The sequence below is a fragment of the Tympanuchus pallidicinctus genome, unplaced genomic scaffold (assembly GCF_026119805.1).
Source record: "Tympanuchus pallidicinctus isolate F22 unplaced genomic scaffold, pur_lepc_1.0 scaffold3, whole genome shotgun sequence".
NCBI classification, from domain to species: domain Eukaryota; kingdom Metazoa; phylum Chordata; class Aves; order Galliformes; family Phasianidae; genus Tympanuchus; species Tympanuchus pallidicinctus.
This window is the reverse complement of record NW_026294747.1, coordinates 104,397,632-104,422,668: the sequence shown is the minus strand read 5'-3', so window position 1 is coordinate 104,422,668 and position 25,037 is coordinate 104,397,632. Positions and strand designations below refer to the sequence as shown.

Genomic DNA, 25,037 nt, shown 5'->3' with positions numbered 1-25,037 from the left:
CACCTACTTGCTGCTCTGCAAGAGAATGTTATTTTCTCTGCAGGCTGTAATGCTAAAGTGTTCTCCGTGCTAAAAAAAGAATTGCTTCGGAAAAGAAGAACTGTAAGCCATGACAGAAAGACCTTCCCACAACACATAGCTTTCTTCCGGGCAGGATTGCTCAGCACTGCTGCTCCTCTCCTTGGTCTTCCAGGCAGGATGAACAGCTGACTTAAAATACGTATTTTTCCAGATTCATGCTTTCTTGTAAAGAATATATTAACTTTCAAAGACAAAGTCATTTCAAAAACAAGAGCTAAAATTAGGCTTATTATTTTTTTTTTTCTTTCCCCTTTACAGCTTTTACAAGCAATTACCCATTTAGTGTTTCGAATTTATACACAAAACTTCAACAGCAATTCTATTTCTGAAGCTTCTTGAAGGGAAAGCCTTAAAAGCTTTCTCAGAACGCACAACAGCACAAGCGAATGAAATTGCCATTTTAATTCTTGTTTTTTTAAATGAATGGGAAGCAGCAGGGTGCTCGTTCATCACCAGACATTTGTTTAAATTTCATAATGGTGAAGCGAGCTGTGTGACTGCTCTAGAAACTGGAGGCAGGATTCGTGTTTGCACCATGACCCTTCGCACTGCTGTAGGAGTGTTGCTAAAATAGCTGCACAAGCTATTATGCCAGCACGGAGCCCAGGTCTCTTCTTTCTGATGGCACAGGCAGGACACGTAGATGGACAAATTTAGCATCCCTGCAGCTTGGGACACTCACCTTTGTGGGAGAGCCAAGTGTAACCTCCTCCTCCTGCACAATTCATCCTCAGAAGGAAGGCTTTGTTTGCTGCTCTCCAATGCTCACACAGCCCCTGAGCCCCTGCCCCTGAGCAGCAGCGACAGGGTCAATCCAGAAGCCAAAGGCATTTCTTTTGCCAATGACTCACAAGCAGCTTTGCAGTCCATAAACAATGCTAAGCAAAGGTTATGCACAGCCAATTCACCCAGCTGAGTCAAGGAGGTTAATAAAACTGCTTGGATTCTCTGTCTTGCTCTGTCTGGTCTTCAGGAAGTTGGAAGGCATCAGTGCTTGGTAAATAACGTGTTCTTACCTCTGTCTCCAGATCCAGGATCCCTCCCCAAATCCCTGCAAACCACTCATTCATGACCCCTGACTGCCTTCACTGTATTAAAAGACTCCACAGAATAAAATAACCCGAACTTCCACTTCCTACACTACACATCGCTCATCCTCATTCATATTGGATTTTCTCTCAGACTTTAGTCCATATTAACTTTGTACTCTTTATGTGACCATTCATCACCTAAACCAACTCGCGTCTCCCAGCTGACCAAGGCATTCATGAAACACTGCAAACACCACTTTGGGAAGGCACCTTCTTTAGGACTCTCCTGCTCTGCTCCTGATGTTCCCCTCCACTCCTGTTTCATTGTACCTGAGGGACTTCTCTTCCCACCTGTAATCTCAGTCAGGACACTTGTCCCCGACAGCCTTACAAAGGCCACCTGACCAATATCTTCTCTTTATCTTTAAACTGGAGCCACTCTCCAGGTTTCTCCATAGTCCAAGCTCTGATAAAACCACCTCACAGTCTTTTTAAGGCTGGGTCTGAGCAGGAGAGGAACGAACACAAACAAAGATTTGTCTTCAGCCATAAGGGCTGGTGGGTTCCTCCAGATCTAGACTCAGCACTAAGAGAGACCGAACTTGATGAATTACCCAGAAGAAAAGCAGGGAGAGTGTTCCAGTCTTCCCCAGGACCTGTCCTTTGCAGCAAGAACACTCTTCATAGAGAAAATGGAAGTAGAGGAACAGTTACTCCAGCAAACACACTAAGGCTGCAGCTTTGAATTGATCATAAGCACGTGAGCGTGCTTTCATTTCAGATTTCTGAAAGGCCCTTTAATACAGGAAGGTTTGTGTACCTGCAGCAAGTGAGTATCTCTGGACTCACCTCATCCTCATCACCACAAGCAAACCAGGAAATGAAATCAGGTGCAGAGAAGAAAGGTCAGCCTTTCCCTGTCTCGACAATCTCCAGGAACCATACAGAATAAAGGACAATTTCAGAAGAAAAACAAAGTTCCAAGAATCATCACAACTCAGATCTTTATTCAACAGCAAAGTTGAAGGGAATATTGGTGTTTCCCCTCAGGGTAAGTGTTCCAAATGGAAATTAAGTAAAAATATTGTTTCCCAAAAGTACTCACAATGAAATTAGTTTTCATTAAATATATTTGTCTGGCAAAATAAAAAATAAAATAAAATTAGAACCCGTACAAAAGAAAATCCCTTGCAAATTTGTAACACCGTAGCAATGACAACAATGTAAACCTAAATGTCTGGCAGTTGTAATTAACTTGTGGAAATTACTGTTGAACTTTGGACCAAGAAAATAAAAATAACTGAGTAGCAACAAGCCAATTTTAGAGGCAGTCGAGGGTTAGGGAATGCTACAGGGACAGGGCACACTAGTGGCTTCATAAACAGTTTGTGCTAGTGGACTGCTAGTGAGGGGCTATTTGAGAGCTGGGAGGAAAAGAAGTTAAAAGCTGTTGCGGCATCACAGCATATGGTACAGCAAAAACCTGCAGACTTTCCATTCTGAGAGCTGATCAGTTGGGTGAAGGCCAGTGACAAGAGCTGAGATGACAGTGGAGAGAACAATGGCAGCGATGAACGGTGCGAGTACTGGGAAGCACTTAACTTTTTTTTCTTTCTTTTTTTTTTTTCTTTTTTGTCATTGCATTGGATTCAGTTGTGAGCAAACTCTTGGGAGTATCTGGGGAAATCTTCTGCTTACAGTAGCTGCTTCTTCTCCCTCCCTCCCTCCTCCTTCCAGTTAGAGCCTCCGCTCTGACAAGTGGGTGCCAGAGGCATGTGGTTCGGTAGCGTTGTCCTTTAGTTAAGAATGTCTATTCCAGTATTAAAAATGTAAAAAAAGTCCTCGAGAGGGTGCTTCTTAGTGGCAGTCTTTGCCTTAAGCAAGGCCAATGGCCTGCAATTAAAAGTTAATTAAAGCAATGTGGATTTGGATGAGCAATGGGGAAGATGGGAATGGGGAAGGAAAGGATGCAGGGAGTGGGGAAGAATGCAAGTGTTTCTACATCCCTCCCCAAAGCCAAAATCCAAGGTGCACAAGTGGGTTTCTGTTTTTCTCACACACTCTTCTCTTTTTAATATCTCTCCAGTTATAATATTTCCAGTTTCGAAGCAAGTTTCAGCGGCAGCCTCAGTTACAGTCATAAACAAAGTCATAGTTGCTGGGCTCCTTTGGGATAGGTGGAGGAGCATCTGGGATCTGTATATTTTCCAAGTCAAGGAGGCGTAGCTTTATCTCCATGCTGAGCAGCGTATCTAAGTCGTTTCGTGTCAAATCACTCAACATATCTTTCCCAAGGAGGGCATTCAGCCCATCGGTCCATACACAGTACTGCAAAGGGAAAAGAGAGAAATTGTCATTAGTAGACTTTCTGGATACAGACTGATTGTCTGTTTTGGTCTTCTATGGTTATTGCTCCCTCAGGACTTACGAAGTGACCTAAAATGATGTTCGTTCATTTTACTCCCTCATATCACAAAGAAGGTATGTTCCAATCAGCTGCTCAGAAAATAAGGAATGCTCTAAAAGTAGGAAGAAATGAAAACCTCTAGATGGTTTGACAGTTAGATATTTGCTCCAAACTTCTTGTAGAATATTCCCCAAAAGATAAGTGAGAAAGAATGAAACTTCACCTAGGATAAGAAATATTTGGAGATGTCTCCTTCTCCTCCTCCTTTTCCCCGTACTTAGAGAGCATGATTCTCTTACATCAAACTTCTGTTACTAGGACAACTAAATTGTGGACAACCTATTCGTTGAGGCATTCAAGGCCAAGTTGGATGGAGCTCTGGACAAATAAAACTAGTGGGTGGCAATCCTGCCAACGGCAAGGCTACTGGGAATTGGAATTAGATGATCCTTATAGTCTCCCCTTGCCCATGCTATTTTATTTTTCCATGGAGTTAAATTAGCTGATTTCCAAAGTCAAATTCCCCGTGACTCCTTCCGTAAGAAATCCTCTATCAACTACCCAGTTTAATCTGTAGCAAAACAACTCATAACAAGGTGGTATCAACAGACCTGTGCAGAGATAGGCTCTCATTGACCAATCAATCTATTTAACCTCTACTTCACATTCTAAATGCTCCAAATGCTCAACTGGTCTCTAGAACCCCCTTTTTATTGTTAGCTTTTTCCTGATAGAAGATGCTATCTTTCTCAATGGCTGACAGCTTGAGACAAACACTGGCTGAATAACCATTTTAAATACGTAACAAGCCCGTGGGAGATTGGTGACGTACAGTCAACTTATATCAAAACAAGCCTCTTTCATTTATTACTACAGGCCATTTATTCAACCATGAACAGAAGTACTCAAATGCTATCATCTAAAAATAAAGAGTTCAATCATGAACTTGTGTCCTAGTTTGCAGGAGAAAATTAAATCAACCGTAACTACATTTTTATCTTACAAATACTTCTGCTAGATTTCATGCCAAGAAATGGATTTTAAATTTAGCTGACCATTTGCTACATGATATTGGCAAATCTAAAGATAGCCACAGTTGACTTCATCCTACAGCAGAAATGAAGATTATCTTAAAGAGAGACGGAGAGGAAGCCCCCTCTTGGGGTATGTTTTCATCCAGAAAAAGGGCATGTTTTTCAAATAGGATGGTTAATACACTTCAACATCCAAAGTGAAATCCGACCCATTTAAGTCAGTACCACAAGAGCACCAGAGCTAGAAATTCACTCAGGGTATTGGTAAGCCAAGCTGTAGCTTTAATATGATTAGCTATACAAAAGAGACTTGAGGGTACAGATCAGCTATATAGAAGAGACAGGACAGTTCAGGCTGTCCTGCTAACAAGCACCAAGGAAACAATTTCCCTACTTATTCTAAGCTCTCAAAGAGTGCCACTGAAGACTTGCAAAGCATGGAACTACTGTGGAGAGTATGCAGAATATCAAGAAAAGAAAAAAAGCTACCCTATACCTTAATTATTTTTAATTATTTTTATGACCATCCTGAAATCTTTCTTTGGGAAAATTTTCCTAGCATGCACTCTCAGGAAAGGAACAGAAAGGCAAAAGGCCCTCCTCAAGTTACAGAAGTGCAGAGCATCCATTCAACAGATGCAGCAACTGACGTAAATCATCCATCTCTTGCTCAGTGAGTACGGCCAGGACTTTCTCTGTGGAGGAATAGCAGTGATCCAGAAAGCAGAATTGTGATTCTCTTCCAGATATAACTCATTCAGGGCCCACAGGAACCAAATTCTGGCCAGAATTCAAATGAGTGCAATGGCCTGGAAAAGGGGATTCCTCTCTAATCTCCATATTGGCAAGTGCCTCTAATTAAACCGCACATTTTGAGCAGAGAGAAATCCTAATGAAAAGGTAGAAAAACAGAGGCATTCATTCAATTGCTTTTTTCTTTTTTATATTTAAAACAGAATAAGAGCCACTGAAAAATTAATTTACTACAGATTCATTTTCATAAAATTCCAGAGAAACCTAATTATAGCCTACTTCATCAGTTTCTCTGTCAAAAATCAAGGATGAGATTAATCCATCTTTTTGCTATGTAGTTGAAGCCAGCTATTAGTATTCAAATGAAAAACAAATATGATGAAGTGATCTCTCAGTGCTGAATCCTCTGGCTAGCAGTAAGCTCCAACAGATGGCTAAGGGTATTGCCATACTTAAGTGTGCAAGAAAGAGGTCCAAATCTCAATGACATTGGTTCTGTAATGAGATTTTATTAAAAAAAAAACAACCTTAGGAGTCAAGCAGCAGAGCCAGACAATGAGAAAGACTGCACAAGTTCCATCTCTGAAGGTTTTCCAGATCCATCTGGATACAGCCCCAAGCAATCTGGTCTGAGCTCACTGCTGACATACCTTGAGCAAGAGGTTAAACTGAAGACCTTTCAAAGTCCCTCACAACTTGTACTATCCTACCACCCCAGTTGTTTTTAGGACGCACTAGATTCCCACATCCAAAGCTCTCTCTATAGTCAAAAAGACTGCAGAAAAAAAGCTCTCTAAATCTGACCCGAAATTCTCAGGCACCAACATCATTTGTGGCACTTTACACAAAGCTGTCCAAATCTTGAGGGGCCACCTGTGAAATCTGTGAAAGCTGACAATGTTGCTAAACCAGCATTTTTATCAACAATCACCTCAGTTACTTGGATGAAGAATCATGAGGTTCTGCCTTTCCTTGTGGGTGCTTCCTCTGTACACTTGCACTATTCACTGTAACCATAACTCCTTCCTCTGTAATTCAAGAAAAAGTACAGGAGAAGGGAGATGCCCTTTTGAAAACGTTCATGTGGGAACTATCAAATAGCAGCAGAGATTGTTGCCTCTGGCCCCTTTTTGAGCATTTATTTTTGCTTCAAAGAAGCTGCATAAGATCAAAAAGGGATATAAAGATAACAGAGGTGTTTTAATACAATCACTAGTGCACCTCAATGCTAGCATCAGCCAGTGTGGTACAGTAGCAGTTTTTGAACATTCAGACCATTAAAATACACTTGTACCCTTGGGCTATATTTGTAACAGAAGTAACTGAAAAATCTGTTGACTTTCATGACTATTTGCTTTTATGAGCTGAAACAGACTAGAACTCAATTTCTGGAGAATTCATATCAGAAAGTACCTGACATAGGTCCAGTTCAGTGGATGAAGACAATCATGTTTGATTTGGACCAACAGCTCTAATGGCACATTATGCCTGGGATCCTGTTGCTCGTGGATGAAAATTTACCAGCAATATTTCTCAGCTAAATTTTTATTTGAAAATTCCAAGTTTTCTGAGAGAATCACTTGTGATGCTTCCACATAATTACGTAAATAATTTTCATCATCTCTTAAAAGGCAACAATACTGTCAATTCCTTCTGTTATCAAGTAAGAGAAAGAAGCAGGGAGAAGACCATCACCGTGCCTTGCTGTTGTCATTTACACTTCTTACAAAAGTGAGACCAAACTGCAATCTCCTGTTGTATCCACTGATGGAGATGCAAGAGAAATGACTTTCTATAATCACCTGTCATAAATGCTTTCAAGAAGCACGAAATTAAGAAAAAAGAGAATATGCTGTTCTGGAGAACACATAAAATTGAGACCCTGTGTTTGTATAACCGCCCTTGATTATACAGGCATGATCAAGATGAGCTGAGGACAGTAGTGATTCATGAACAGTTTGGCTGTACAAATCATTGATGTTGAATTAAAGTTCACAAAATAGAATACATAGCAAAGTGTTTCAGTGTCTAACACAGACCAGACAAGAAAAATCTTTACTGCACCCGAAAATGGTGAGCCAGCTCTGCAGAACTGTGACGTTTTCCCAAACTCCCTTCTTTCCCTTACTTACAGTTTTCACTTCAGTAGGTCTTAGAAATATTGTCCTGGATTTTGTCCCCCATGGTGCTTTGTGACACACAAATGCAAAACACAGTTCAGGATACACATGAAAACTGCAGGTCTTGATCCCATACCAATCTCTCTGCTTTCAGTTTGTTGTGGGACATGACACAGGTTCAGACAGATACTCCGTAATAGGGTGACCATTCCTATGTTCTTAAAAAGCTGAGGAACTGAGGGGGCTACAAAGAAGCTTCTGTGCTCTGAACTTAACTCACCTCATGCTTGTCTGGAGCAATGAAATTCAGCTGGCCACTTGAGTCATACAATATAGAGAACGCAAGCTCTAGCACTTCCTGAAAAAAAGACAAAGAAACATATGTTAATGTTCCAGAAGAGGCATTCCTACATGCAGGTCTTTCTTACTCCCTCATACAAATGGAAAAATAGGCTATGGTACTCCCCTGGCCAGGCCAAAGCCACAGCAGCACCAAACCACTGCAAGAGATTGGCACAGCAGGAACTCCAACACAGACGCTTCAGGTAAAATTAACTCACTGCTAACTACTGCTCACTCACTGAGGACTAAAATCAACACAACCCATAAAAGTGCACTTGGAAATCGGTGAAATTATTAATTCCCAGAAGATTTCTGTCATTTAATCTTTACCTGAACCAGAATCTGCAGGTGCAAAGTGAACTATCTGGCTTACTTAGTTGTAAGGAACCAGATGAATCTTGGGAGAGGACAAACCATCTACTTTTTCCTCCTTAGTGTTGAAGCTGTAACTTCATAGATGACAAAGTGAATTCATTAAGCACTAGTCTTCCCTACAAGGCACCTGGAGTTGGGCTCCTACTGGGAAACCCAGCCAATGTGAATAAATAATGATCTTTCACTAGCCAACAGTGAGCATACAAGGATGTTATCATGCTTACTGCACACATCACTATAAACGCTGCTACAACCATTTCTCAACCTGTAAGCTAGCTGGTATGTAAATAATAGCTTTGTGGGAAAAAAAAGACCTGGCTACAACAGGACAATGCTGACTCAGAACTACTTAGATCTGTATGATACATCCCATTCTTTTTGCCTCTTGGCTTCCTGAACCTCATAAAGGTGATTTGTGTCCAGGTTTGGAGCCCCCAGTACAAGAAAGACAGGGAACTGCTGGAGAGGGTCCAGAGGAGAGCCATGAAGATGATCAGGGGACTGGAGCACCTCCCCTATGAAGACAGGCTGAGGGAGCTGGGCTTGTTCAGCCTGGAGAAAAGAAGGCTGCGGGGTGACCTCACTGCAGCCTTTCAGTGCCTAAAGGGAGCCTACAGAGGGGAGGGGAATCAACTCTTTGAAAGGGTAGATAACAGCAGGACAAGGAGAAATGGTTTTAAGTTGAGGGAGCGGAGATTGAGGTTGGATGCTGGGGGAAGTTCTTCAAAGAGAGAGTGGTGAGGTGCTGGAACAGCTGCCCAGAGAGGCTGTGGATGCCCCATCCCTGGAGGTGTTCAAGGCCAGGCTGGATGGGGCCCTGGGCAGCCTGGGCTGGTATTAAATGGGGAGGTTGGTGGCCCTGCATGTGGCAGGGGGTTGGAGATTCATGATCCTTGAGGTCCCTTCCAACCCTGGCCATTCTGTGATTCTGTGATCGCCAGCTGATTCTCAGCTGACAACAGGCCCTATGCTGCCAGCAGCAATAACAGCACTGCTTCTTAAATTTGCTACACTCAGTTTTAAATTTGGAATTGACTGCGGGGACTGCAGCATGTGTGTTGGTCTAGACTCCCACCTTCATCTCCTGGTCCAACACACGCACAGATCCTTGGATCTCAGTAAGGGTTACTTTATTTTTGAGTCTGTGTGTTTAAGAGCAGAGTCTGAACCATAGAAACTTGTAATCATTACGGATAATGTTGGCTGATCAGAGATCAGGATCTCATGGGAAATGCTGCTGATTTCCCTGAGTATAGTTATTAGGTCCAATTTGCAGTATTGCCAAGCCACAGGAGACAAGTCTGTGCTAAATCTCCAAGAAAGCTGCAGCTACTCCTACTGTTGGTACGCTAAGCAAACAAATTGCTCATGGCTCACATAGCCTTTCTGTGTGTGCTAGGTATGTCTCTAAGCCACACCTTATTAAGAGTGACATCCCTCATTAAAGAAACAAATTTACTGCTGCCCACACAAAGCTGGCATTATCTCCTGACAGCGTCATAAATTACTGACATCAGAACATGCCAAGTCATGCAGCTGAGCTTGTGAAAATGAAAGATATCAGTGACAAAAGAGCTGTCCTATGATGTTCATGAAAGTCAACAGCAATTCTATTGGCCTGGTTTCTCATCGTTTGTCCTTCGGAGAATTTCAAGAGATCGAAGATTTTGTTCATCCCCAAAAAAAGGAAAAGGAGAGAAAAGCCCTGTCTGAGAGGAACACGAAAGCAAGCCACAGATTTAGACACTCCTAAGCAGATAGACAGAAGAACTAGATTTAAGGCACCAAGCTTCCTTTTATGTGCAAAGTAGAAGCTTGGCAGCCCTGGATTTAGTTCGGCTTCTTTGTTCGCTGCCCCAGAGACCAACAGCTCGGGAATTACAGCTCCCAGGCTCCAGCATCTCTGCCATCTCATGCACAGCAAACAGTCAAGAGGAGTGGAAGCCTAAGGCTGGAGTTGCCATCTGGTCTTCCATACTGATGGAGGTCTCAGTAGTTGGTCTGTCTGACTTGTCAGACACCCACCTGGCTTTGGTCTGCTCCTACCAAGGACAGGTGATTTTGAGGATGCAGCAATTCCTGGAGGAGGACCAGTAGTCTCCACTAGCCATCTGTGATTTTCTCTGCTATCTTCTGTTCTACTTTTCAACTCTTTTCAAAGGCATTTTCTACTCCAGCCTTTTCCACCACTTCCTCTTGCTCTCTGATTTTAACTCCCTCTCATTCCTTCAAATCTGTTCATTCCTTGTTTTGCTTTATTTCTCCCTCACTTCAACCTGCAGAACTCAGTACCTTAGCACTCCTAACTCCTCGCCCTCCTGCACGTTTCAGACACTTGCTGTTCCCTACCTGCTTGTAAGGGGAAAAACTTTCCTCTCTCTCCTGCTACCTGGGCCAACTGGAGAAATGATATTTAGATAAACAGAATTTTAAAGGGTCTGTGGTTGAGTGATCCCATGCAGCTGGAATGACCTCTCTCTACTCTATCACCAAAGCTGGTGTCTTTGCAAAGGCTGAGTAAACTGAATAAAGGTTACTTGCAGACCCAGGAGTTCCTCCTGAGAGAGCTATATGTGTATGCTGTGACAGGGTACTTTTTCACCAACGTGAAGTAAAAGGGAAGCTGCAGGAGTTCAGGGAAGTGAGCAGAATTATTTCTGCAGACTAAACGGGCACGAAGCCTGAAGACTACTGCATCAGCAAACACAGGCTGATAGAATAACAAATACACAGCAATATTTTATCCAAATTATTCTCTTACGCTTTGCTTTGAATGCTGCAAAATGTAGAACATTTAATTTCCTTGAAATTAATTAATATTACTCAACAGTTCGGAAAGAGGACTTTTAACTACAATTTAAAAACACAAGTAAGATGAATAACAATGGTCCTATCAAGTAGTTCCAGCTTCATGAGCATGCAAATTCCAACTCAGTTTATCTCTTATTTATTTCTAAATGGCCCCACTGGAAGAATAACAGCCATGTGCCTGCAAATTATGAGATGCTGAAGCCTTTGCTATGGACATTCTGCCAATTCCAACTATGCTCACAGCAGTGGCGTGCCGACGTTCAATTTTCCTTTCAGGCAATGAATAAACTTTATAGTGGTTGATATGTACACATACATTCACCTTATACGTATATACATCCATGCACAGACACACTACACACAAAAAGAATGCACTGGTTGAAAAGTCCTCTTAAAAAATATATATATCACCAATTGTGAAAATTCAGGAAGTAAAAGATTTAATACCCTGAACTCAGACAAACTGCATTCTATGCTTGGCTTTTTCCTCTTCATCTCACTGTCAATTGTTTGGTACTCAGTAAACGATGTGTTATTCCTATGATGCTGCAATATTAAATTGTTGCAATATTCTGCAGTTTTGTTTGGGAAGATGAATAAATTCCCAAACACTGTGAATCCCAAAGGAAAATAAACCAAAATAAAACAGAAAACAACCAAGCAAAACAAAATAAAACAAAACAATCAGAAATAGTAAAAAAAAAAAACACCCATAATAATCATTGTTGCTTGGATCAGAAATTGAATGCTCCAGCTGTGGATGGAGCTGTGCTATCGTCTCCTGATCTTCACATCCTCAGACAGTTTTACACTAATCCAAAGCAATTTTACTGAGGAAATGGAGCAACGCTGAAGGCTGAGGACAAACTGATCTGCAGCACTGCTATTTAGCATTAAATACTATTGAGACATTTCTGCTCTATAAAGATGACAAATTTCCATCACTGCCGCCTACTGCTTTCATTGCTCCTACCTTTCCTTTTTGTGAGGATGTATGAGAGCTAAGACAAGGAAACACTAAAAATACTTTATATGCATCATAGAAATGTCCCAGCCAAATACTCTTGATGGTTCAGCTGTAAATTGAGGTAGGAGTTCTATGCAATCTATTGTGTATGTGTGTGTTTTTGCTCTGATTCAGAAAATCAACAAGGAAAGATAATCTTGGGATTTTTTTTCTCATATGGATTGACTTTTTTCATTTCCCACCATGTAAACTCAATCCTAAAAAGAGATGACAGTATCCTAATAAACCACTTTGCATTTGTGAGAAACACAGAATAATTGAGATGCTCTGCGTATCTATCTATCTCCATCAACAGTTAAGGTAAGAAAAGTCAGTAGTGAAGCTGCAATGACCGTGTGACACGGTTTTGACAGTGCCTTTTCATTTTCTACAGCTTTCCTCTCAACTTTTCCCCAGTATTTATTTGAACACTGAATGTATGCATTTCCTTAAGGTGTTGAAGAAGGGAGTCTTAACTTTACAGTTCTGTCCATAAAAATCTCTTGTTGGTTCCAAGCATCCTCTCCTGCAGGTGCTTGAAATTTGGACCCAGCTTCCAGAGCTCATGATGTGGTTCTGGGTCAGACTGAACATCACTGGGATCTGATTCCTTCTTGTCAAGTCAGACAGTTAAATCTGATTGAGACTTCATGAATATGTGTAATACAATATGGATGAAGATCTTCTCCTCCAAGGGTGTCAGAGTTTGCTAGTAACTCAATTTCTTCTTACTGTGGTGGCAATGCTTACTAACATAAACTGCAACTCTCTGGCACTGAACAACTGGAGTCTTAGCTCCAGCTCAATTTGAAATTCTGATAGAGTAGCATAAATCTAATTCAGGCTGACCATTGTCTCCCATTTTTTTTCCAAATGCACTGCTGAATACATCCTGATACACCTCATTAATTGCCTAGCATCTACCTTACACCCTTTTGTTGGCAGTTATTTTTCTACCTGATTGGACCTCAAGTTATCACTAGCTGGACATTAATTGCAATTTTGGCACGTGCTGGTGTTCAATGAATGTGAACTCATCAGAGAATACAGCTGGAACAAACCCAGTAATTTATCAGAGACATTAGAAGAATAGGTACCAAAAGCCATTGCTGCCGAGCTTTGCAGCAGCAGTCAAAACTGCTTTGCTTTGGAAGACATCACTACTAAAGACTATCCTAATGTGCTCTGGGCATATGGCAATGAATATCTGTCAGGAAATCTGAATAAAGGACAGTGGGTTGTCCTAACTATTCAACTCAAATGGTCTGAGCTGAAAACAAAGCATGTGTGCGTACACAGAAAGGTGTCAGGTTAGAATGGAAAATGTCTATTGCTTCAGGGAAGGTTGGGTTGACCAGACTTGCTTTTCTCAGGGTGTGCATGCATATGAATTTGAGAGCCATACCTTGTTTTGTTTAAGAGCTCCTTTCTCCTTCATGTGAGGGCAGTCTTTCCCAGTCACGACAGCTTTTATATCTGCCACTGGCACTGCATTAAAGCAAAAATCCGAGAAGCAACAACAAAAACAAACAAAACCAGAAAATGAGTTAAAACCAAGATGTGTAGAAGCTACAGAGTCTAAAAAAAGCCAAGACTAATGTGTTAAAATTGTTACCCCTTGCCATTTCCAGCCTGTTGTAAGAAAGAAAACTGTAACAAAACAACTAGAAGAAGCAATAACAATTCTTGACAAGATTTCAGACTGTGGATAAAAAGCTGAGTCTTTCCTTGCCTGTTGAGGCTACCCTGGGAAAGAGCATTTCATATACATGTGCATCTGCATCTGGACAGGCTTTGTGTGTATTTGTATGTCTTAACAACATATACTGATTTCTCTCTTATTAATGTAATATGCCTGCCTGTCCTGTTACTCCTTCCAGGGCCTCTGGGTGAAGTCCATGCTAAACAGAGGATGCTGAGTGAATTGGACCCCTGATCTCTGTCGATGCTGCTGCCCTTCTGTTAATGCCTACATGCATTTTACAAATAAGTATTTCTTTACCTAACTGCCATCAGCATTTTAGTTGCTTCAAGTATTCACAGGAATGAGGACCTCCCGAGGCTTAAAATAACCCATTCCAATTGCTTTAAAAAGAAAAATGATCAGAAACCATTTAAAAAAAAAAAAAGGTAGGAAAAAGTTTTGGAAGCTGCTGTCACCCACACACATTCACAGAGTAAATCTAGTGAGGTCACTAAAACATACATTTCCCTGAGCTTCAAGTGGAATTCAATTTTCCAATCATGATTACATTATGGAGAATCTATACACTCCACAATACAGTATGGACAGTGAGCGACAGAAAGTTTCTACAATCTATAAATTATCCATTACCACTGCGACTCTGAAAAGCATCATATATATAGGACAGCATGATAGCATTAAAACCTGGAAGGCTTGAAGTGGTATCAGAAGCTGACTACAAAATGCTGAAGGGTGTGAGCACAGATGTGCCACGCTCACAACAAATAAAGCCCTGAAAAAGAGGACAGCTGCTTTCTGTCCCAGCTGGAATCTGCAGTTTGTTTAACCCTGCCAGCCTGAAGAGAGAGATGACACCCACAGAAGTGAAAAATTCTAAGTAAAAAACATTTATTTTTGGAAATAGACACAAGATATTCAAGCTTGGCAAGGAGTACACAAAACAGTTATTTGTCTCAGCCCTCCAGCTTCTCATCCACCTATTTTCTTTCATCTGTTGATCTGTTCACAAATCCTAACAACCAAAAATGATCAGGAAAAGTGAGAAGAATGAGAAGGTCTACAGGCATATCCTTCCTCAGAGATGCAAGCCATTGCATTCTGTACGTGAAGGACAATCTTAAACATCATATTCAGACCTTAACAATCCAAAATTCAATACAAGTGTATCCAAAGGACACCTGGGTATTTTTGGAAGGTGTTCTGCCAAATTCTCAATCCAGTTTGGCTCGACATGCTTGGAATGATAACGATGCTTTATAATCTTACATCTTGTAATATTCCCAACTCTCTTTTATCAAACTCTAGCAGGGAGGCACAATGATAAATCTTACATTCTTCACAGTCTGTAAATCTGCTGTCCCAACATGATAATGGCATTCCCATAGAGGCTCAAGAGCCTGCAGGAAACACAAATGTAAAGTGAAGCCTGTAGTCAGGGTTGGGGTTTTCACTGTGGAAATATGCTCAAAGCAAACAAATCTGAGAACTGCTGGTCCAATAACTGCGCCTGCAATTCAAGTGTGACCTTCACTCTTTTTCTGTCATTCTGACACTACTGTAACTTTCAAGAGCTATTTCTCCAAGCCTTGCCCAGTAAAATAGCATCTTGCAGTGCCAATGTAGCAATATGAGACCCTGTCCTACATTCTGCCAAGACTGCAGTGAGAGCCTGAGGCATTCTGAAGGTATTGAAAAGAAGTGAATGTGACTATGAAATGACAGGGCTTCAACATCAGACAGGTTCTTCTTTCTCTCACAGCCTGAGTTTGGGAGCACTTAAAATTTTTAAAAGGTACAGCCTGCAGATAGGTTGGGGATCAGAAAAGAGAAATAAGTCTTTGTTTTACCAATACAAAGAAAAGTTTAAATCACTGATTTTCTTCTTTCTCAATTTTCAGGCTGAAGAAACTTCTATCATGTACAAAAATTATTCTTTTTGTTCTTCCACAATAGAAATGGAACTACCAACCTGAATTTTTGTACAAGCTGGTCTGATTTGATGATGACAGGAATGGCATTTATTACTTATGGCAGTTCAGACATGAATAAAAAGCAATGATTGCTTATTCGATATGTTTTTTTTGTTGTTATCATTTTCTGGTGAAGGAACTATACCAGTCATTGTCTCAGACTTCAAAAATACCTTCCCAGAACTCCAGGTTAAACCTCTACAAGTTATGGGGAAGGACTAAGGATAAATTTTCGAGAGAGCGTGATTTTCTGAAGGGCTCCAAAATGACTTCAGTCCCTACAAAATATCCCAAGAAATCTACTGGTAGAGGCTGTCACAGAGGCACGTCCGCTCCCAACAAAGTAATGTGGAGTCTTTTTAGCATTGTTCAAAGCAAGGTGTTGTCTTTAAACCCACTGGCTATGATAATGAAAAAGACCTCGTTTTCCTCCAAAAAGACCTCTAATTTTTCAGCCAGTCACTAGATTGTTTGCAACAGAAGAAACAGCTGTCTCCATGGACAGGATGCGCTTCTGAATATGCCAAACTATTTTAATGTGACATCTGCAGTTAGACGAGGAATGAAAATAAACTGTGCTCCTCTCCATGAAATGCACGACATTTCCAAATTGAATGAAATTACAAGCTCATTGCAGAGCTGAGCTCAGTCCTCATATACGCTTGCCAAAACTAGGACAGCAGTATTTGAAGACATGAGGAAATGTTCTCTGCTCTCTGTCTCCATAAAAGAGCTGCTGATAATGTCCTGTATTAGGAAAAAAACACCACATGTTATAAGGAGGAACAAGCTCGAAAGAAGCAAAAGCAGCACAATCCTTGTGCATAACTTACATTTATCCTGCAAGGAATCATGGGGTACTTCTCCCTGGGGACTTTCTTCCAAGTCTCCGTAGTGCAAGACCTTGTGATTAGGTGAAAGTCGGCAATACCAAAATTTGTCTGTCAAAATAAATGCATTAAACAAGGTCAGTGACATGTTTTCACCTGCATCATCAGTGAGGCACTAAGGGAAGAACTGTCCTTTTGTTCTTAGAAGAAATGTTTGGGGGTGTAGAAAAGCAGGGCAGGGACTTTGCTCAGTAATTTCACTTGGCTGAACAAAATTGGCATTTACCATTTCTGTCTTGATTTAGCCACTGGTTCCTAAGATAAACATTAGCAAGAACCAACTCACTTGTTTTTACACGGTATTGCATACGCTCATGGACAAAAGACTAAGTAACACTGCATTGAGTGGCTAACTTTAATATACACACAAAAGCTTCATGTTTTGCACGTTTCGTGAAAGTTAAGCCAAATTTGGACACCCTAAGCTTGATATATTTGAAATATCCCATAACATGAAGATTTTGACTCGCAGCTTTTCACACACTGGAAGACTGGATTTATAGAGAGACTGGGAACAACAAGCATGGAAAGATTCAAAAAACAAACATTAACTCCCTTGTCTTGTAGATGACTTAGCGGTTGGTGTGCCCACAGAAGTACACATATCACACTCCTCTTTGCTAGGACATATATATTTTATGTCTCTGGCTTCTCAGGATATAACTTCTCTTAAAATTATTTATTAGATCTACATCCAGCTGGGATAAAAGGCTGGGGGAGCTGGGCAGTCACTAGAGCCAGCCTGCATGTACTCATGTGGGTGTTAGCAAAGAAAGGACTCCTTGGCTCCTTTAGGAGAGTGATGGCTAAATGGACCCAAAGTTTTTGAAAGGACCCCTAAAGTCTCTTGGCCAGTGATTTTAAATGCAGTGCAATGTGAGGCAGAGAAAGCCAATTCAGTTTTGAATGGCAAAAGAGGGCTTCCACGTGTTTCTTTAAATTTATTTGTCATGGTGGGTAAAAATGTTTGGGGAAAATAAACCACTCATTTCAAATAATTTCCTGATTTTGATTATTTGCTTCATAAGCATAAAGAAGACCAAAAAGTTCAGGGGTAGGAGAGCCCTCGATGAAGAGATATTGTGATACAAAGAAAGAGATGCTGAAATATAAGCATCCTAGGACTGTAAGCAGAACATATAATATTACACTACAGAGTCAAGAGGAAAATCCACTTACAAAGCTTATGGAATGAGAGAGCAGGAGCCCTCACTCAGCAGACTCTCCTGAAGAACACACACAAAGCCAATTCATTGCAGCAGTTTGTGCATCTCTGAAGGATGCACGTGAAAGTTTTATAGATTCAGACCTTTCACAAGGAACTCTACCAGAAACACTTCACAACCTGAAGCTTTAAAAAATACATCCTGTTGGACCTGATGGTAGAGCAACTTGCCCCTTGTCTACCCAAAGAAAAGACCCTGCTGTGTAGAGATGGTTCTTCTGCCCACCTTTCACTTCAGTCTCAAAAGAATTCAAAAGAATACACCTTACCAGACACCAAGATCACAACTACCATTTTTGTGCTAATAAAAACCAACACAGTCTCACTCCTTTGTCAGTAACTCAGCCAAGATGTTGCAGCTGAAAAATAAATATATATGCCAGGAACTCCTTTCAGCTTAGCACAAACAGGGCTGCTGTTTTTACTGAGGGTTTGAAAAGGTTCTTTCCTTAACCTCCTATGAGTGAGAGCATTCAAGTAACCTTGTTCCCACTGCAGTCCCTTGCTCCAATAAAAAAAGGGGAAAAACAGTGAAAATTTCTCTACTTCGTTTTTAGGAAGGGGTGGTTTTATCTGAAGAAACCCTACCTATCTAATATCTGGAGGCAGATGGAGCCTTTTCCAGCAAGTCCCCATAACCCAAGGTGAATTAAAGACCTAATAGCCGTAGACTGCAGCTGGAAGCATGTCCACTGCGATTCTCCTGTGGTTCCCTAATAACTGCCATTGTACCACAGATAGGTCATCAAGGGGAAAACCCTTAAATGAAATCTATACGTGGAACTAACAAGGCTCCCTCAGCTGCAGCCAGGCTGTGCTGGGTGATGGGCACATCGGCAGCAGAGATCTGCACCACGAAGCCTCTGCAGCCACTTAGCCTTGGCTATCTGGGCTTCTTTTTACCTCTAGTTTACCAGACAATATCCTGTGTAGATAGTGCACAAGGGGAACAGCTTTGAATGGGATGAATGTTGTTCTACCATAGTGCAGGTACTGAACACAGTTTCACTGGATGCAGTGCATATAAAGCAGCGCTGCAGTCAAAATAAATACTCTATGAAATTGCTCCCACTGACAAGGAGGGTGAAGTAGCCTTAATTACACAACACAATGTGGGAAGTGGTGAGCATTTACGTTCAGCTCTAAACAGATGAAATTGAAAAAAATAAGCAAAAGAAAAAAGACAACCCTGTTCTCTTTACTATCATCAGAAAGCAATGCTTATAAAACAACAGAAAACTACCTATCAAAACCCAGAGAACCCTTAAACACGAGTCTGTGGAGTTGAAGTGCCATGAGAGGCTTTGAAGACAGGGCAGACCCCTTCAGTGGGCAGATCTGTGCTTGGGTGTATCTGGAGCCCGGGCAGCTGCCAGCTCAGGAAAGAGTGAAGGGCATTTTGTTCAGAGCAGAATCAGATTTACATAGGTGCATTCTCATAGAGTTGTCCTCAAGCCTAAGTCACTTCTGTGAGATACAAGCCTTTCTTTGTGCCAGGTGTTATTACACCTGAAGGAAAGCCTGTGATTCCATCACAGCGTTCAGGCACTATTATTTAAACTTGTCACCGAGTTTTCTGTCTAGCAGCTGACCTTTGACACCACCAAATTTAAATGCTAGGGATTCTTTTTGGGAAGCAATTATTCTTTCTGCTACTCTTTTTAATTAGTTCTTGATTTTATTTTTATTTTTTTTTGATTTTCAAACAATTGCTAGAGCTGTCAGTGGGTTAAATACATCATGGCACATTGCTGAAGATTACAGGCAACGTTAAAGAAAAAAACCCTAATAGCAAAACCAACCACAGATTTGGCTGGAAGAATAATATTCAAAACTGTGACCAAATAGTAGAGCACAGAACATTGTGCTGATGGGCTACAGAGTGCTTGACCATTCATACAGTGTTTCCAAATGCATGAATAGCCAGTGATTCACATGCCCTTCACAATGCTACCCCACGTGAAGAATTGCTGCGATTAGTGCAGAAGTGCTCTGTGCTGGAGACTGGAGGAAATAGCTCAGATGTTAATGGGAAAATGTCTGAGAGTATACATTTTCTCCAGAATATGGTCCAAATTACTAAAAAAACAAGCTTTTTTTTTTTTTTTTTTTTTCCCAGATGAAGGCTGTTCATGGATTTAGTGAAAGGAACCTGTTTTGACGTCAGGGAAAGAACACATATTTGCATGTAGATTTTAAATACCTGTGTGGACTCAGCCTCTCTCTTTCGCTGTGCTGTGTTTCTTTCAGATATTCACCACATTGACAGCTGTCACTCTAACTGGTCTTAACTGATTAGACAAAAACCAGCAAGCCTTGAAAATGACTGGCCGCTAATTAGCTTGGGGCGATGCTGGAGGCAGGCTTGGTTCACCATTTGCTCTCAGCAAATCACATTCTCAGAGGATATTATTTTTTATGGGCTTCCAGAGCATGGATCAAAGTAGAAGCATGATCCTTTTGCAGAAAAAAAGACAAAATGTTCACGTTCAGAATTGGGAGTAACTTATCCTAATGACACGGAAACCTGGTCTTTGCTTGATTTTTTTGCTTTACATTTTCTCTTTGCAGGTTACTTAAAAAATATGCTGCCTTGTGTTTTTAGTATAATGGTGTGTATCACCAGGCTTGTTTTCCCTTCCAAATAAAATCTGTCAAAGAAACCTTGTCTTCAACTGCAAAACCACTGCAATAACATGCAATTTCTCTATAATCTTTATAAAGCTAAAAGGGGAATTTATTTCCAAGAGTGCATCCAGCGACATTCACTACAAATATGCTGGATGACAGCCACGGAAGTGTCTATTATCATCAATAAAATGCCTTTATCTGCTGCTTAGCTCTACTGGAAAAAAATAACTTTTGGGGTTATAAAGAGCTTTGCAGGCTTTAGTCTTCATTTTTTCTCTTAGGAATTACCACAGGAAGGAGAAGGCTAAAGTCTGTCAGCTTATGTCCAGAGTCAAAGAACAAAGTGGGAATTTGCAAAGCTTCACAAAATGCTGAAAAAAATTCACTGAAAAATGACCAGAAGGGAAAACTAGATTTCACTATTTCATTTCCTATTGATTAAGAATGCCTTAATCAATTAGTTAGTGCTGCAGTTTGTCTGTGAAACATTGCAAGGCAAAGGCTGTGTACTCTTTGAAAGTGGCAAGGATCCTGCTGGGACAACAGTGGTATTTCTGAATTTCAACTACAGAGAAACCCTGCTGAATGATAATCCTGCTCTGAAATGCAAAAGGCACAGACTACATACACCACACTGCCTAACCTTCAGCCTCACTCCCCGCGAAGAATGACCTGTTGGACTGTGCTTTTCCAGTGCCAAGTATGTATGAAAGTCTTTTCATCTCTTCTCAAAAGGCCATAAGAGGCTGTAAGTTCCCTGCTTGTTTCTTTTTTGTAAGTCAATTGTTTCAACTTAATGTGACTAACCATGTGTGTCCTACCGCATGTTCAAACAACAGCCTAAATGGAAGTTCGCTCTGCAGTCTTTATCATGGAATAATGCCAGTTAATTATTTTTTAAATAGGCAATTTAATGCTTTCAGCTTCTCCTGTGCAGGACATGTTCAGGTTCCTCTTGTATAATCTGTAGACATAAGTAGTCTACACAGTACTACTGTATAAAAAAGAATCAGAGGAAAGGTAAAAGAAGTGGTACACATACTGAAGTAAAACAACTACCTGATCTTAGCATGAACACAAGGAGTTTGCTACATAATGGGCAAACCATGATGCCTTCCAGTGTTTCCCATTTGTGTTTTGTCAAGCTGGATGCTGTACAGCCATACTCCGTGGCAAGAGCCGGAGCAAAGTGCAGGTGCTGGGGCTCCTGCTGCACAAGCACAGGGCACAGACACTGAAGGGCTGGCTGGGTACACGAGATGAGGAGCCAGGGTAAAGCTAAGAGAAGACACAGTCAGGAATTTGTGGCTTGTGTCATTTTTTATCATAATACTCAGGAACATTATACAAAAATTGGACTACCCTGATGTTTAGCATCACTTGCTAAACCTCTGGCCTTCTGTTCACTTTTGCTCATATTTTAGCTCCTGACACCACGAGGGCTGGTCTGACAGCTTGCTCTGCTTGAGGTACAAGAGACACGGAGGGACAAAAGTCGATTTCAGAATAGCTTGTTTGACTTATTTGACCACCTGTTATTATTTGCTCTTTCAGACAATGCCAAGCATCATACATATGTAAAAATGGACAATTAAATGGGTTCTAAGCCAAACACGTTTATCTTTAACACTCATTGCTTGTTCATTGGACTGTACAGTAATGGCTATTGCGTCTTCTTCCTCCCAGGTAACACCTTACACTTTTGCTTCAGAGAATATAGCATACAGGAAGTCGAGCACAAAGCATGCACAACTCTAAGGCACTTGGAATCATGTCCTTCTAAATGGGCACGTGTATCTGACAAAAAAACTCAACTGTATATTTCTGAGAAAATACACAAGTTCTTCAAGGCATGACTACACATTTTCTTTGTTTCCAAAGAGTCATGAACCCTTTCAGCCCTGAAATAAAGATGACATCAAATAAATTAATCTGATGTCCCATACAGTTCACTCCCAGGCATAATGCATAGCAGCCTTCTTAACTGTGGACCAGAAGATCAAGTTGATTTTCTTCTTTTTCATTTTATTTTCCTTTAACTTCAAGTCCACTCAAATAAGTTGAACCAATTTATATACTCCAATGTTTTTGATCCTATGAATCATGGACTGACAACAATTTAAAATAAAATAGTCTATTTTCAACTTGGAGATGTGCTAAAACAAGTACAATTTACAAAGATTGTGCTCCTTCCCTAGAATTTCAGTCATTTGGATTAAGGGTATGAAAGGAATAAAATAAAAAGCCCCTTGCTACTGATAGCTGAACAATACTACACATTACTTTAGGTACTTTTACCTCATGAAGATGCTTCTATGGGGAAATATGCCTCCCTACAAAATTTATACAGAAGCTGCAGTGGAATATTCCTGCTTTTTCACTAAACTCTGTGCAAAGAGCTTCATAGAGGCTTGCAGTCTTGACAGAGAAGGTATAAAGCTGCATCATAATTTTCTACGACTTCTCTCTTTGATAAAGGCTTAGAAATTTCCAAAATAACCACTGCACATTAAGGAAATTTGCCTGCTTATTTCTTAGGACTAAGGCACTGCAGGGATTATTTCTTCTGTGAGGAAAGCAGTTTTCCAGAATTAATTTGAATGTTGCAAATATTCCGCGGTAAGTAACTTTCTATTTTGCATCGCATTTGCAGTGGGGAAGAGAACAGCAATCCTTATCCCCACAAAGTAGAGGTTCTAAAGGGAGTTTTTTTGATACAACCTCTCATTAATCTGTTGAATTTACATTATGTTCACATTATTTTGAGAAGAAGTATTCCTCTCTGAGGGGAAAAAGAACCATAAAGATTTGACTGTATTAAAATGAGCAGTAAATCTAGTACTGAGCAATGACTCATAGGATTGGGAAAATAATCTTCTCATGTCAATCATTATTCATCTAAGTGTACACAAATTACTGATCTAAGTGGTTTTTGAAAGCATATTTAAACATTATAATATATTTAATGTATATGGCAATACACAACAAAAACTAAGGACAGGCAGAACTAGAGGGAAGGGTGCAAAATGAGTTCGTATACACATTTTGGACATCTGCTGTTTGATTAGTAATATAGGCTGAGATTTGGTTCAGAGAGAACAAGAAGTCTGGGCACGAAGCAGAAATGAAAATACTTAGTTCAGGATGCAAGACTGCTGTTTGAGATTTTCATCAAATGCTGGACTTGAATTCCAGATGAAGCCCAAACCAGTTCCAGTGAAACAGTAAATCCTACAATTGTAACTAGGAGATGCTTTCAGATGCCCCCTGGTAAAAGCAGTCAGTCAGGACAGCAATAAAACCAAGGATCTTGCCAGTAGGAGCAGTACTCATCTCAACTTTTAGACAAAAGTGACAATAAAAAGCCAGACCAGGCAGTCTGAGCTGTACCTTGCCGACGTCGACTGTTCAGCTTCCTAAAGCAGGTGCCCTCCACAAGTCGATTGAGACGCTGCTGCTTGATCAGTTCTAAGATCTCAGGCTGAATCTTCTCTTTCAGTTCCCTTGGGAAGGAAGGAAGAAAGCACTTATGAAATTCAATCAAAACCCACTCTCTTCTCTCTGAAACGAAGAGTCTCACAAGATGTTCATGTCCAAAAAGGAGACAACTCAGAAGCATGCCCAGATCAGAATTTAACCTGCTTCAGAATAAGACTGTTTTCTTATAAAAGGGCACGGGAGTCAGGCTATCTCTGTTCTAGACATCTCCCTGCTATAGCATCAGTGTATGACTCAGGGAACTTACTTGTTTCTTAGCTTACACAGCTAAAAATAACACTTGCTATAATGCACTGACAAGCTTTCTCTGCAGCAAATAATGCTCTTTCATCACAGGAACACAGTGAAGCTTATTTGAGGGTCTCTCACCTCTTCTTGTATGATGCTCTGCTAGTGTACTTTACTAGCATTATTATTTAGGACAACACAAGAAGGCTAAAACACACTTTGAATAAATAAAACAAACAAACAAAAAACAGTGAACAATGCTAATCAGGCAAAGCAACGACCAGCTCTGTATTCCTGGTATTGAGCTTATGCCATTCAACTAATTCATTACTGACAGAACTTGGTGGAAAAGTAACCCATGATGGGGACTGCTCAAGGATCAAACTTTACCTCTGCCCAGCAGTGCAAAAAACAGCAGTGCATTTAGAAGCATTATTATATACTCCTGAGAAAACCCATTTTCTACATTCTACTTTGATAAAAGCAATCAACGTGTCAAGAACAAAGTGTAAAATGTATGCATGTAATATTTAAAATTTGATTTCATATATCATCACATGGACTCAGAGATGTCTGAAGTAATCAGTTATATCCTCGCTAAGATTCATTAGGAATATATAAAAGACAGGTTGAAACATTAAGTTGACAGTAAGCTTAGTAAGATTTAAAAAATAACTAAACGTGTAGATGGCTTATAAAATATGAAGCATGTCAGAACCATAATTCCACATTGCTGTATGCATTAGGTAACACCAAAACTCATTCTGTGTGGCAGTATGTTCCAGTAATCATCGTCAAAAGAAAACAAAACCGTGCTATTCCATGGATAAAATAAAACTGTCCACTTGTTAAACACTTAGGGACTTCAGTGTCTGCTGATTTCCACATTCATGTGGCTCTGGCAACTTCGATGTGCCAACACCCCACTGA

General features: G+C 40.6%; 1 protein-coding gene across 10 annotated transcripts in view; it reads right to left on the bottom strand.

The window, feature by feature from the left end:
- Positions 1 to 2,090: 2,090 nt before the first annotated feature.
- The window catches only part of ELMO1 (engulfment and cell motility 1), a 290,733-nt gene continuing 267,786 nt past the window's right edge, over positions 2,091 to 25,037 (bottom strand). For 9 of the 10 annotated variants that reach the window (XM_052695784.1, XM_052695782.1, XM_052695783.1 and 6 more), the window contains 5 exons: positions 23,772 to 23,884; positions 16,469 to 16,576; positions 13,366 to 13,448; positions 7,707 to 7,784; positions 2,091 to 3,440 (listed from right to left, as the gene is read on the bottom strand). In XM_052695784.1, the coding sequence (XP_052551744.1) occupies positions 3,240 to 3,440; positions 7,707 to 7,784; positions 13,366 to 13,448; positions 16,469 to 16,576; positions 23,772 to 23,884 (583 nt within the window). In that variant the 3' untranslated portion in view covers positions 2,091 to 3,239. The other variant, XM_052695789.1, reaches the window with a different exon arrangement.